The 15,597-nt window shown below is 37.0% G+C and overlaps 1 protein-coding gene and 1 long non-coding RNA gene across 2 annotated transcripts; one reads left to right on the top strand and one right to left on the bottom strand.

The window, feature by feature from the left end:
- The first annotated feature begins 4,298 nt into the window (after positions 1-4,298).
- Positions 4,299-5,306, top strand: LOC107955642 (uncharacterized). Its single transcript, XR_001700044.2, has 2 exons — positions 4,299-4,549; positions 4,856-5,306. It is a non-coding gene; the product is annotated as an uncharacterized lncRNA (long non-coding RNA).
- Positions 5,307-8,197: 2,891 nt separating this feature from the next.
- Positions 8,198-11,656, bottom strand: LOC107956384 (uncharacterized). Its single transcript, XM_016892072.2, has 5 exons — positions 10,536-11,656; positions 10,180-10,315; positions 9,583-9,855; positions 9,250-9,501; positions 8,198-9,163 (listed from the first exon to the last, which is right to left on the bottom strand). The coding sequence occupies exons 1-5, from the start codon at positions 11,654-11,656 to the stop codon at positions 8,198-8,200; spliced, it is 2,748 nt and encodes a 915-aa protein (XP_016747561.2).
- Between the last annotated feature and the right edge of the window lie 3,941 nt (positions 11,657-15,597).

Below are 15,597 nucleotides of genomic sequence, written 5' to 3'. Positions count from 1 at the left end.
GCCTTCGTCTCTCCTCCTCATCTCTATTCGTTGGCCTCACCTCCGAATCCGAGTCTCATCATCTTGTTGTCCTTACCAAGTCTGCATTTTGAAGAAACTCCAAAATCTAGCTTTCCAATCCTATCAAGGTATATCTTTTATTTTGATTACTTTGTAAATGAGCAGTTGGAATTTCCTTCATGGGGTTTAACTTGTTGCTTTTGTCTTTGGCTATTTCCCTAATTATTTTTATTCTTCAAAGTTATTGTGTTTTAGTTACTCTGTAAATTCGTTGCTTTCTCCAGGTCCACATGTGAGTTTCTCTTTTTCTCTTTCTATGTGATTTTTCAAGGTAAGTTGACCAAGATTTTAATTGGGGGTTTTGGTTGTTTTTCAAGCTTGGTTCTTGAATTAGCGCTCTCTTTTTTTGTAATATTTTGAATTAGCTTTTGTGTAAGGGTAAGGGTATTTGGTATATTTGGTTTTGTGTAAGGGTAAGGGTATTTGGTATATTTGGTTTTTGTTTTGTTAAGAGACTGAGATTTTTGTTTCTTGAATTGTTAAGAGATTGGGATTCAAGATCGATTGCCATTTTGGGTTTTTATTTAGCATATATATCAGAAATTATATTTCATTTTTTCATTTGTTTAATAGTCTGTTTCCAATTGTTTTTTCATTTCCCGTTTGTTTTATACTCTATATGTTAACCTTTTGTTTTATTGGAGAAAATCAATCTGAATATTTTGTTGCAATGCAGCATGTTTGACACTATAAAAAGCTAGTTTGTCTATCATTTTCTATTGTCTGAAGTCTGAACTATTGGGGTAAATGTGAAGATTCTAATTGTGTAAAGTTTCATGTCTCTTGAGGCGCCATTGGCTAGCATGCATCTTGTGATGTATGCACTGTTGTAAGGCTTGAGTTAGCATCTTCCATCCTTTGTAGGCAATAGAAGTTTGTTTATACTATACTGCAGTGAGAAGAAATTTGTATATTTTTGCCTTTGTACTTCAATTTTGACATGCAAGCTCCGACATGTTTGATAGTTTCTGATTATGCTACTGTGTTAATGACGGATAAAGCTGTAAATTTGCTTGTAGTAATGTACTGTATCTATGCATGCATGACATAATGCAGACCTTGCAGTGCCACTACATTTGTTGTGCATATTATGATCTTTAAGCCTGATGCTTTGTATTCTTTGCTTTGAGATGTAAGCCATAAATTAGGTGTTGGAAATGCTTGAGCCTAATAGATGCATTCATAACTTTAAAAGTTCAGAAAACCTTTTTGTCCCATCATTAATCTGACATGACTTGTCTGATATAAAGATTTTTAGCAATTAATTATTTTATCATTGCTTGAGAAACTTGTATGTATGCACTTTAGTCATGATAACTTGCTGTTATTTCGGGTAGCTTAAGAGTTTCAAATATAAAAATTCCAAAGTTGTGTTTCGGGAAATTTGTATAAGACAAAGACCAGTGCGATATATTTATGGCGAGGGATAAATCCTACTTGATGTACTTTATTCATTGCACAGTGAGGTATGGGGATATAGAGAGTTGAGACAATAAACTATTGTGCCTTCACTAGTAGGTCTTCTGGTTCTTAAAGAAATACAGCAGTCTCATGAAGACATATTTACTACGTAATTTTGGTCGTTTCACATTAGCAGCATATCCCCTCTTGGATGGCTTTACTAACTAATATTTTCTTAAAAACCTTCCGTGAGAATTTGGTAGATAATTCATACATGTGGAGTTGTGTTTATATGTATAACAAAAGAAATACACACTACTTGTGTTGTGGTTTATAAATAGAAAAGTAGTTTTTGGTTTGTTTACATTGGAGGAGAATATAATAGTTTCTATGGTGCAACTTGACAACATCTCCTGTTAATCCAAAGTCTAATATTATCCAAACCTAACCCATAACATGTACGTGGATATTATAAGGTAAGACTCCCGAATAAATTGTTTTAATAAATAATTATGGGTAAAGTGAAAAAACTAAAAATAGTGTATTTACAAGTTACCAATAATGTATAATCACACTTAAATATAATTATTAAATGGATATTTATTTTTTATATTCAAAACTGGAACGTTTGAAAATCAAAAGTGTAAAAAAAAAACAGTGAAAAATAGAATTTTGTTTTTATAATTAATTTAGAAAATAAATAAATAAGAATGAGGTGAGAAGTGATATTGTGGTTGCAATATATGTAAAAATAATGTAAGATATAAATTTATTGATAGATATAAAATAAACTCAGTTAAATTCTCAAATGTATGTTTCATTTAAAACAATTTTTTTGAAATATTTATAGGAAACCTACTAAACAGTAGAAAATATTTTACATAAATTTATTCAAACACCAAAAAAGTAAATCATTTCCAGAAAAATAAATAATTTTCTAGAAATCATTTTCTGAAAAATATTTTACTGACAAACAAATGAAGCCTAAATTTTACAAGTAGGATAAGAGGCTGAGAAGTATCTTACATGATATAGTAAAATATTAAATATTTAAATATTTAAAAAAATAGTCACATGTCAATTTTTAGCTATACTTATAAAATAAAAAAAATATAATATACTAAATACTCACCTATTATATATATATATAAAAAAGAGTACAAATCAATCTCTTCCAATTATGATACACCGTACAAAGAGTGAAAAGTACAATTAAGGTAATAAACTAAAAAATTAATTATTTTAAAAATAAATATTGAATAAGTTGTAAAATTAGTTTGATATATTACTTACGTCAAGTACGAAATATAATTAGTGTCGAAACCATTTTTTTGAAAACGGAAAATCGACTTTTGAAAACGAAAAGTTGGGAGTCGCCACCAATCTTTTTTAATAGGGTGTGATTGGATCACCTCAAAACACAGTCGTTTTTAATAAATAAATAAAATTTTCAAAACGACGATTTTGGTCTGCGAAAATAGAAAACCGGTTCGGGAGTCAGTTACGTACGAGAAAGGATTAGCACCCTCGATACGCCCAAAATTGATACTTGATTGATTATTTAGTGTCTTAATGTCAAAAATTAAAGATTTGGACAGAGTTCAAAACGTGATCCTCCTTTTATTGGCTTTTAAGACATTTAGGTAAGTCAAATGTGTATTAAAGACCATCTCACCTCAAGGTAAAACATTACATCCAGTACGTTAGGACGCAACATTTTTGACCCTCAATTGTGCGCTTGCCTTTAAAACGTACGTTTTAGCCTTAAGAGGATATTCGAATATTCAAAATAAACAAAGAAAGCGGAGCCCAGTGCGTTAGGGCACGATTCTTCGAATTCTTTAAATACCGAACATTGCCTTTATTTTGAAATCTTTTGAGAGTGCACTGGGAAGAGGTTATTCGAATATTCAAGACTAACAAAGAAAGCGAAACCCAGTACGTTAGGGCACGATCCTTTGAGTTCCATAAATACCGAAAATTGCCATTATTTTAAAAATGATTGAAAATAAATCATTGAATGAACGGATTTGGGTAATTTAAAAGTTTAAGAAACATGATAGTATGCAACATAAGAAATAACAATATAATAATAGACTTGATAGTGCATGTATTAACACCTAAAACATAATAACCGTAAGAAGAATTAATAATAATAATCAAGACCATAGTAAAAAAGATAACATAATAAACATAGCAATAATGATATTAATGATATAAAAATACATAATGGGAATAAAAATAACATGTTAATGATGATATTAAACACAATGATAAAAGTAAAATTAAAAAACCATACTAAATTAAGACAAATAACAATAATAATACAGTAAAAAAATGGTAAAAATAACGGTGGTAATTTTTAACAAATAATAGAAATAATATTATAACACGATAAGACTATTAATAATTACACTTAAAGGGAGAACGAATATATATATATATATATAATAGTATAAGTAATAATAGGAAAAAAGTAATAGTAAACAGTAGGAATAATAAAAAAGGGTATAACGAACTATATTTAAAATAGTAACTTTTAATAAAATATATAAAAAGATTAATAATAATAATAATATAATGATTTAAAATAAATAGTAAAAAAAAATAGTAAAACAAACGTAATGTAATAAAAATAATAAATAGTGGTATAATAAAAATAGTATAACAAATAATAGGATAAAAAGGGAAAAAAATAATACTACAATTAATAGTAGAATATAATAAAATAGTAATAATAAAATAAAAACTAAAATAATTAATTTTATGATAGAAGTGGCTAAAATAATAGAAATAGGGCGTAACTGAAAATAAAACGGGATTTTTGGGACAAAAACAAGAGAAGTGGGGAATCAAACGCAGAATTTACCCATGAGGGCAAAAAAGTCATGGGTCAACCCACCTTAAACGGTTCCGTTCCCATGGGATCAAATATCCCAAAACCTTATTATTTTGTTTGTGGCTCATTTGAGCCAAAATCATAGGGAGAAAAGAGGGGTTTTCCCCTTTTCCCTACGCAAGGGCATAGATCGCCCATCGTCGCGGTTCCACCTTCCCCAAATACACACCGCGGTGGCCGACGAGCCAGGTAAGGCCCTCTTACAATCCTTTTTTATTGTTATTTTTAAAAACTTTGTTTTACTATAAGGAAAAAAGAGAAAAAAAGAAGCAAATTCGTAACAAGGGGTTGAGGATTAAAACTCGAAAAAGAATAAAAAATCATAATCACCTTTGTTTCTATTGGGTCGCACTTAAATATTACTCAAAAAATCTGCTATATCTCTCTGTAATTTCTCTTTATTTCCAAAAAAAATCCCCCAATTACAGTGTTTTCAATGGCTTTTTATAGCCTAGAAATAAAATGAAAATCTTCTACTGTTGTTTGCCTTTGCAGATATCTCGGAGGCGTGGGAGTGTGGCATGGAGTAGCGCACGATTCGGAAGCTTGGCGCGCATCGTACGCTGCTTGGACTCGAAGCTTGCGACGCCGATTTCCTTCTGCTGCTGGGGTTTTAGGTTGGCTTTATGTTTTGTGTATTGGGTTGAGAGATGTGGGATAGGTTTTGGGTAATCTGTTGGGCTTTAGGTCTGTTTTGTATTGGGTTTTAATAGGTGTTTTTATATTTGGGTTTAGTTTTTTATATTTAATTTTGTATATGTGTGGGCCTAGGCATAAATTGGGCTCAACAGCTGCCCCTCTTTTCTCGTTGCCATGTAATGGGAACGAAGCAAAGATTACAAAGGCTAATTTTGCCCGGTCCTGTCAGATCTTGGCTTCTTGGTGTAACCTTATCACAACCCACTGCATCATATTGCTTCCAAATGTCTCATAGCTGTTTCATGAAGATACGATTTATTTGAACTTTATCTGCTCCACTCTTGCTCAACGAAGATAAGATCTGTAATTTTAGCCTGTTACCCTACTACTTAGGGGGTTAAGGCGAGTCTTTGACTTGTTCCCTCACTGCTCGGCGAGCCCAAATCTGTAAACTTTACCCTACTGCTTAGTGAAGATAAGGCTGATGATTGGAATCTGCTCCATCGCCGGTACGTGGAGATAAGATTCTCTAAAATTCGATCTGCTTCACTCCTGCTCAGTGAAGATAAGATCTGGTATTTAGCCTGCTCCACTCCTGCTCAGTGAAGATAAGGCTGATGATTGGAATCTGCTCCATCACCGGTACATGGAGATAAGATTCATCAAAATTTGATCTGCTTCACTCCTACTCAGTGAAGATAAGATCTGGTATTTAGCCTGCTCCACTCCTACTCAGTGAAGATAAGGCTGATGATTGGAATCTGCTCCATCGCCGGGACGTGGAGATAAGATTCTTTAAAGTTCGATCTGCTTCACTCCTGCTCAGTGAAGATAAGATCTAGTATTTAGTCTGCTCCACTCCTGCTCAATGAAGATAAGGCTGATAATTGGAATCTGCTCCATCGCCGGGACGTGGAGACAAGATTCTCTAAAATTCGATCTGCTTCACTCTTGCTCAGTGAAGATAAGATCTAGTATTTAGCCTGCTCCACTCCTGCTCAGTAAAGATAAGGCTGATGATATCTGTAATCCTGCTACATTGTCCACTGGGGAATCCATCTGTAGCAAAGTGACATGCTTATGCCACGATTAATGTGAACCAAATGTTCCTAACTATATGTATTATGGATGTTAAATGCACAAAATGCAAAATGTCATGAGAATGATCCCTTTTTAATTTTTGGGTTGTCATCGCTCGTTGTTTACTAAGGTAACATCCCTGTCATATGCCTTATTGTTCAACTCGGTAGAAGAGGACTTGAAGATGCGGTTAATCCCTTATTTCTCACACATTTCTAACCCTTTTAAGCTTGGTGAGTTCTAAATAATTGTCCTGTTTCAGGTTCTCGTATTGTTTAGAAACCTTTCAGAATAATATGCAAAACCTTCTTTTGAGAGTATTATTAGTTCATTAATTATTATTTCAATAAAAATACTCGAAAAAGATTATAATAATAGGTAGAACTGAAATTTATTCGAGTCAGAATTTGCGAAAGATGTATCAACAAAGAAAGCAATTATTGTTTGAGATACAAAAACAGATGAAAAGGAACAGAATAGGTCCCCCAGATTTCGCAGTTTGAGCTTCTCTGTACGAACTCCTCGAGGACATTTTTAAACATGGCATGCGCTCAGAGGATCTACAGCATTTTGTTGATACCCCAAGATGTAGCTTATCCCCTCTTTATCGATTCAAGTGTAGTGAGACTACCGCTTGCCCCAATTTGGATCGAAATTTGAATTGCCCTTTGCGGGTTTTCAACTCAAAACCCCTTTGGTCTCAAGGCGCCCTTTTACGGGTTTTCACCTTGGCCTTTCCTTTTTTTTTGGCGCCCTTTACGGGTTTTCACCTTGGGTGCTTCAAGCAAAATATCTTTTGACAGAATCCGAATTTATCGGGTTAGGCAAGCTCTTGCCATCCATCTCTGCTAGTATCAATGCCCCTCCAGAGAAAGCTTTTTTTACCACATAGGGTCCTTCCCAACTTGGCATCCATTTCCCCCTGAAATCTTTTTGCATAGGGAGAATCTTTTTCAACACTAAGTCTCCCTCATGGAATACCCTAGGGCGAACTTTTTTGTTGTAGGCTCGCATCATTCTCCTCTGGTACATTTGACCATGACGAATAGCCTTCAACCTCTTCTCTTCAATCAAGTTTAGTTGATCGTAATGAGATTGGATCCATTCTGCTTCGTCTAACTTCAACTCTGATAAAACTCGGAGAGAAGGGATTTCGACCTCAATAGGTAAAACTGCTTCCATCCCATAAACCAATGAGAAAGGTGTTGCCCCGGTAGAAGTTCTGACAGATGTCCGATAGGCATAAAGGGCAAATGGGAGCTTTTCATGCCAATCTTTGTAAGTCTCCGCCATTTTCCCCACAATCCTCTTGATATTCTTATTAGCTGCCTCAACCGCCCCATTCATTTTTGGGCGATATGGTGATGAGTTGTGATGTTTAATGTTGAACCAACTGCAAACTTCTGCTATTGCGCTATTGTTCAGATTCAATGCGTTGTCGGATACGATTCTTTCTAGCATACCATAACGACATATGATCTCCTTTTTCAGGAACTTGTTGACCGCTGACTTTGTGACACTGGCGTACGAAGCAGCCTCTACCCATTTGGTAAAATAGTCAATGACCACAAAAATAAATCGATGTCCATTAGAAGCCTTTGGCGAAATTGGCCCAATGACGTCCATGCCCCACATTGAGAATGGCCATGGAAAAGTCATAACATAGAGGGGTGAAGGAGGCACATGAATCTTGTCTCCATAAATTTGACACTTATGGCACTTTCTAGCGTAATTGATGCAATCTCCTTCCATTGTAGACCAGTAATATCCGAACCTCATGATTTGTCGAGCCATTGTGAAACCATTGGCATGTGTCCCACAGACACCATCGTGGACTTCCTCTAGAATTTTCTTTGCCTCAACAGCGTCAACACATCTTAACAACACCTGATCCTTTCTCTTCTTATATAGGACCTCACCGTCTAGGACATAGTCACTGGCTAACCTCCTCAATGTTCTTTTATCATTTTCGGTCGCTTCATCTAGGTATGCATCACTTTTCATATATTGTAAGATATCATGATACCAAGGATGATCATCTCTCTCTTCCTCTTCATTGATATTACAGCAGTGAGCTGGGACCTCACAAATACTCATCTGAATTGGCTTCATATCTTCCTATTCATTTACTTTGACCATGGAAGCTAGTGTAGCCAAGGCGTCAGCCATCTGATTCTCGTCTCGCGGGAGGTAATGAAAGGTAATATCATCAAACTTTTTAATTAATTTCAGGATTAACTTTCGGTAACTGATCAATTTGGGATCTCTCGTTTCCCACTCGCCTTTAAGCTGATAAATTATCAATGCAGAATCTCCATACACTTCTAATACTTTGATTTCGTGGTCTATAGCTGTCCGAATTCCCATGATACACGCCTCGTATTCTACCATGTTATTTGTGCAGTCAAAATCCAGCTTGCAAGTGAACGGATAATGATCTCCATTTGGGGATATCAGTACTGTCCCAACTCCATTTCCAATAGCATTTGATGCTCCGTCGAAATTTAATTTCCAAGAATGATCTTCAGGCATGTCCCCTTCAGTGATTGCTATATACATTAGATCTTCATTGGGGAAATTGAAATTCAAAGGTTCATAATCCTCCAAAGTTCTACTGGCTAGGAAATCTGCTATTGCACTCCCCTTCACAGCTTTTTGGTTTACATAGACTATGTCAAATTCGGAGAGCAGAATCTGCCACCTGGCCATCCTTCCATTTAAAGCGGTTGACTCCATCATGTATTTGAGAGGGTCTAGCTTTGAGATTAGCCAAGTTGTATGGTAAAACATGTATTGCCTCAACCTTCGTGTTGTCCAAACCAAAGTACAACATAGCTTCTCAATTGGCGGATACCTCATTTCACACTCAGTAAATTTTTTACTGAGGTAATATATCGCTCTTTCTTTTCTTCCAGTCTCATCGTGTTGGCCGAGCACACACCCCATCGAATTATCAAATACTGTTAAGTATAGTATCAATGGTCTACCAGGGCTTGGTGGTGTTAACACTAGGGGACTAGACAAATATTGTTTAACCTTTTCAAAGGTTTTTTGGCATTCATCATCCCATACCCCAGGATTGTGCTTTTTAAGAAGACGGAATATGGGGTCACACTTCTCTGTCAGTTGTGAAATAAACCGTGCGATGTAGTTTAGTCTCCCTAGAAAACCTCGGACTTCTTTCTGAGTTCGTGGCGGAGGCAGCTCCGTATAGCCTTGACTTTATCAAGGTCGACTTCTATTCCCTTCTCATTGACTACGAAGCCGAGTAACTTTCCAGACCTAGCTCCGAAGGTGCATTTTGACGGATTAAGCTTCAATTGGAATTTTCTCAACCTCAGGAACAATTTCCTCAACACTCGCACATGCTCCTCTTCAGTTCGGGATTTTGCAATCATGTCGTCAACGTAGACCTCAATTTCCTTATGCATCATGTCATGGAATAAGGCTACCATGGCTCTTTGGTATGTGGCTCTTGCATTTTTCAGCCCGAAGGGCATCACCTTGTAGCAAAACGTTCCCCATAAAGTTACGAATATGGTTTTTTCCATGTCCTCAGGATGCATCTTGATCTGATTGTACTCGAAGAACCCATCCATGAAGGAGAACAATGAATAGCCTACCGTATTATCCACTAGAGTGTCTATATGAGGCAATAGAAAGTTATCCTTTGGGCTGGCCTTGTTTAAATCTCTGTAATCTACACACATCTGTACTTTCCCATCTTTCTTAGGGACATGGACGACGTTGGCCACCCATTCTGAATAATTGACCACCTGTAGGAATCCGGCATTAAACTATTTCTTGACTTCTTCCTTTATTTTCATTGCTACATTGGGTCTCATCCTTCGGAGCTTCTGCTAAACTGGCTTGTACTCCTTCTTTGTAGGGACACGGTGCACTGCGATATCGGTACTTAAACTAGGCATATCCTGGTATGACCATGCAAAGACGTCCTTGAATTCTTGCAACAGCTTAATGAGGTTCTGTCTTGTTTTCTCGTTAACACAAGTGCCAATTTTAACTTCCTTCCCCTCTTCCAAGGCCACAATCTCAGTAGCCTCTTTGTGTGGCACGATCTATTCATCTTCTTGCTCCACCATCCTTAACAAATCGGGAGATAAACCACGATCTTCGTCCTCTTCAAAATCTTGAAATCCCTCAAAGCGCATATCTTGCTCAAAAGGAGATTCTGGGCTCGTATCAGCATTACTCATGACGTTGACATCTGGGGGCCTATTATGAATATAAGAGAATACCAAAAAAAAATGAAATGAATAATTCCTTTGTATGGTATGATTGTGTATGATATGAAAAAGAAGAAAGAATAATTGCTCGAACCGATATATGAAAATGCATTTTTATTGAAAATAATAATGTTTAAACATGAGCCTATTTCACAAAAGATTCTTATTGTCTCTAGGCTAGAAGACAACAAGTGGGTTTTGAATATTACTCTGTGTTATCTCTAAAGATTACAGGAATTTCTTCTACAGTCCAGTTATTCAAAACACTCCCAGGCTCATACGGGCAAATGCCTGATAAATTCCTTTCTATTGCTTCCTCTTCAAATGTGGCGTTGACGCTCCAAATTCCCATCACATCTCCGACCATTCCTTCTTTTATCCTTTCCTGTGCAGAATGAATAAACCCTCCAGATACAAATGTTTGGGAAATATGGTGAAAGCTCATCGGTTCCCACCTAACTTCTGTCCCACTCAATCTCGCTCTCCGCTGTTCCTGTTTCCTTTCGAACTCTTTCTTCACTTGGCTTGCATCTGGCCTGAATCCCAAACCGAAGCGATCCCACTTGCCAACCAAGACTGGTACTCTAACTTGTCCACGGAGGTGCTTCCCGAGTCCTCTGCCAGGTAACGCCCCTTTCCCAACTGTCAACTGCAGGCTCATTTTCGTAGCTCCTGATATCCTAGGTATCGGAATCCTGTTTCCTTCAGCTATAAACATTGCGTTTACAAACTCTAATGATCGAAATGAACATTCAACTGCTTCGTTGTCATTCTCTATGTAGGGTGCATCACTGGTAACTGACGCAATAATGTCTTCCTCCGCATTTATTGTTACTAGCAGACCATCAGTAACCATCTTTAGCTTCTGGTGCAGCGAGGATGGCACTGCCCCAGCTGAATGAATCCAAGGTCTTCCTAATAGATAGTTATAGGAAGGCTTAATATCCATCACGAGGAAATCTACCTCGTACGTGTTTGGGCCAATCTGAAGAGGTACTTCTATCCTTCCCATTACTTTCCTTTCTGTGCCATCAAATGCTCTTACTATGTTCTGACACGTCTTCATATGGGAACTATCTATAGGTAAACGGTTTAATGTAGCCCACGGCAACACGTTCAATGCGGACCCATTATCAACTAATACTCCGGGTAGCGTATACCCCTTGCAACGTGTAGTGACATGTAGAGCCTTAGTAGACCCCCTAGCCCCTGGTGGTATCTCATCATCGCTGAAGGAGATGAAATTGTCAGCGCTTATGTTGCCGACGAGACGGTCTAATTTCTTAACCGAAATGTCATCCGCAACATAGGTCTCGTTCAACACTTTCATCAATGCTTTACGGTGGACCTCCGAATTTAACAGCAGAGCCAATACCGATATACGATCCGGTCATTGGTGTAGTTGTTCTACGACACTATACTCGTTGTGTCTTAGGAACTTCAAAAACTCCTTGGCTTCAGTTTCCATTACTGGCTCATTAACTTGTGATTCTGATCCCTCTGCTTCTTGCTTAAACATGACGAATTTTCCTTTTGCTGGTTCGGCTTCTATGTTTGGTATGTTAATCGAACCCTCCTTCTCCGAAACTGCTATACTATAGGCACCCTATGCTTATCTTTATAAGTGGAAACTGTTGGCCTCTGGATTATAACTCTTGGTGTAATCCTTGCTTCTACTTCACTAACCCTGGGCTTCGAAATAATTATCACTGGACGACTGGCTCTGCAACCCTCTTCACTCGACTCTCCTCCTAGAGAGCATACATCCTCCTCTTCGACAGACTCAAAGAACTCCAATTCCTTATTATCCATTAGTGTAACACCCCGTACCCGAGTCCGTCGCCGGAGTCGGACACGAGGGGTTTGCAGACTTAAATCACTTCTTTGCACAATCCATTTTAAAATTTTCCAGGCAAGCTGGCTAACTGCGTCACTGTCACCTTAAAAATCATATCTTGAGTTTCACAACTCGAAAATCAGCTTCGTGATTTTTCCCTGAAACTAGACTCATATATGCATCTACAAATTTTGTTCTAGAATTTTTGTTCTGGCCAATTAGTACAGTTTATTAGTCAAAGTCTCCCATTTTACAGGGATTGACTACACTGACCTTTTTGCATTACGACTTGGATATCTCCCTGTACAGGGCTTCAATACTGATGTAGTTTGTTTCTATAGAAACTAGACTCAAAAAGGAATCTATTCATATATGGCATGACTTCTAATTATCTCTGGTTAGTTTATAATGAATTTCCAAAGTCGGAACAGGGAATCCAGAAACCGTTCTGGCCCTGTCTCACGAAAACTTTAGTATCTCATAATATACTGTTCATATGAACGTTTCGTTACTTTCCTATGAAAATAGATTCATCAAGGTTCGTTTTCATAATTTATTCACTATTTAATTCCATTCCTACTATTTTTAGTGATTTTCCAAATCTACATCACTGCTCCTGTCAGCATCTACCTTTAAGGTAGACTTTACCTATTTCATAGTTTCCATGATTCAACTAGCCCTTTTAGCATAAATAGCACAAATTATGATAGTGATTAACCATTCCCATGGCCAATCCTTGTTAAGCATATCCATACCAAATGAGTATAACATTATGCTCAAACATATATAAGCCATTTTCGCATGGCTATCCAAAATTATACAAATCCAAAGGGTCCATGACCCACAACAAAAATGGTAGTCCTATACATGCCATTTCGAAGTTCAACCAAAATTGTACCAAAAGGGGGCTTTGATAGTGTGGGTGACTTCGACTTCAAAATCCCGAGTCCGATAGCTGAAGAACCAAAATCTATAAAACAGAGAATCAAAGAAACGGAGTAAGCATTAAATGCTTAGTAAGTTTTGAGCAAAGAATTTAGACACAACCAAAGTATAGCATTCATGTAGCTAAACGGATAATTTCATATGCACAAATTTTCAATATCATACTTACTTCACATTACCAACCCTTTTATTCATACACAAAGATCAACTTAGCCAAAGGCCAGTAGCTCATTTATCAACTGAGCGAATACTTATTTGTAAGGGCTCAACTAATTCAAAGCACATACGAAACATACCTCAATGTTGGGATGTAACAAGCGTATTAACAGAAATTTTTACAGCAAGATCATTCATTCCCAAATCACGTACCTTCGGAATTTAACCGGATATAGCTACTCGTTCAAATGCCTTCGGGACATAGCCCGGTTATAGTAACTCGCACAAATGCCTTCGGGGCTTAACCCGGATTTAGTAACTCGCACAAATACCTTCGGGACTTAACCCGGATTTAGTAACTCGCACAAATGCCGTCGGGACTTAACCCGGATTTAGTAACTCGCACCAATGCCTTCGGGCTTAGCCTGGAATTAGTATCTCGCACAAATGCCTTCGGATCTTAGTCCGGATATGGTCACTTAGCACAAAGCCTTCGGGACTTAGCCCGGACATCATTCGAATAACCATGCACATTTAACAATAAATCATGACACATTCATATTTCATTTTCATTAGCAAAACTCAAACACAAGACACTTATCACTCTTGCCATTTCGGCTCAATAGCCACACACAAAGAGCACGATTTTGATTTGCTTAAAACATGATCTAATCAAATAATAATTTAAGCTCTATTACTCAAAAACTTACCTCGGATGTTGTCGAACGGTTTCGACGGCTATTCGACCACTTTTTCCTTCCCTTTATCGGATTTAGTTCCCCTTTGCTCTTGAGCTTAATTCAAACAAATTTAACTCATTAAAGTCTCATTTTGCTAGCTTATGGCCGAATATGACAAGGAGTTTGATAGGTCATATGGCCACCTTTTAGCTCAATACAAAATGGTCATACGCATTTTTAATCATATCAAGCAATTTAATACAATTCATTCGAACATCAAAAGAGAAGCTCAAGGTACTTAGCCCATATATACATTAGACACTAGAGTCACATATGTACGAAATCACGAATCGAATTCAACATACTAGCTAATATTTCCCCTTTGCCGAATTTTCTAAGTCAAGCTAAAGCCATCAATAGGCTACCTATGGCCGAACATACATGTCTATGTTGGGGCCGATTGCATCACAACACCATACCATTTCAATTTTTGGTCATGGTTAAACAAAGAACTTAATGTCTCACTCAAAAATGCTAAAAAGAAGATTCAAGAATCATCAATCCACCATCACATGCACCATTACAAAGCTTCACTTTTAGCATGCAAATGATATCAACACCAATCCACCTTGGCCGAATATCATCTCCATGACATAGTAAAGATTTGAACCATGGGCTATTTAGAACTCAAGCTAACTACTAAAACATGCATGCATCTCATGGAACATCATCAAACATACCTTAGTCTATCAAACCACCATAGCCGATTTCCTCAAAGCTCTTTTTCCTTCTTTTTCTTTCTCCTATTCGGCCAAGAACAACATGAGAGTTTTTCTCTTCTTTTCTCTTCTTTTTTCTTTTTTTTGGTCATGCATGAGAATGATGAACACATTTTTTTCTCTTTGTTTTCTTCCTTCAATTTCTTATTAGTTTATTGCCCATGCTTCTTATTTTATTCTTCCATTAACACAACATGTTTCATGACATGTTTTGCCCATGCTTCTTATTTTATTCTTCCATTAACACAACATGTTTCATGACATGTTTTGCCCATCATCCCTTGTCATGGCCGGCCACTAGTACTTAAATGGGGGGAAATTGACATGCAAGTCCACCCCTTTGATTACATGCACTATTAGGCCACTTGCATTTGCCTAGCACATTTCTAAATTTTCTCACATAAGTCCTATCAACTAAATTCACATGCAATTAACTAAATCGAAGCTTAAAACTTTCACACATTTATATTCACATATTTTAGGCAATAATTATCACATTCAATGTCTTTTCGTTTCAATGTCTTTAAGAAACACTTTATCTCCCACCTGATATTCAATGTCTTTTCGTTTCAACTCCGCATACGATTTCTGACGATTTGTGGCTGCCTTCAGACTTTCACGGATTACCTTTACTTTCTGTTCAGCATCTTTAATCAAATCAACTCCGAAAATTTTACTTTCACCGAGCTCGATCCAAAACAATGGTGTACGGCATTTACGACCGTACAAAGCCTCGTAAGGTGTCATCTTAATACTTGATTGAAAACTGTTGTTGTAAGCGAATTCAATCAAAGGTAAATACCGTTCCCATGAACTGCTGAACTCGAGGATGCAACATCTCAACATATCCTCAAGTATCTGAATTATCCACTCG

The sequence above is a fragment of the Gossypium hirsutum genome, chromosome A07 (genome assembly GCF_007990345.1).
Source record: "Gossypium hirsutum isolate 1008001.06 chromosome A07, Gossypium_hirsutum_v2.1, whole genome shotgun sequence".
In the NCBI taxonomy this organism is placed as follows: domain Eukaryota; kingdom Viridiplantae; phylum Streptophyta; class Magnoliopsida; order Malvales; family Malvaceae; genus Gossypium; species Gossypium hirsutum.
This window is presented reverse-complemented; position numbering and strand designations above follow the sequence as displayed.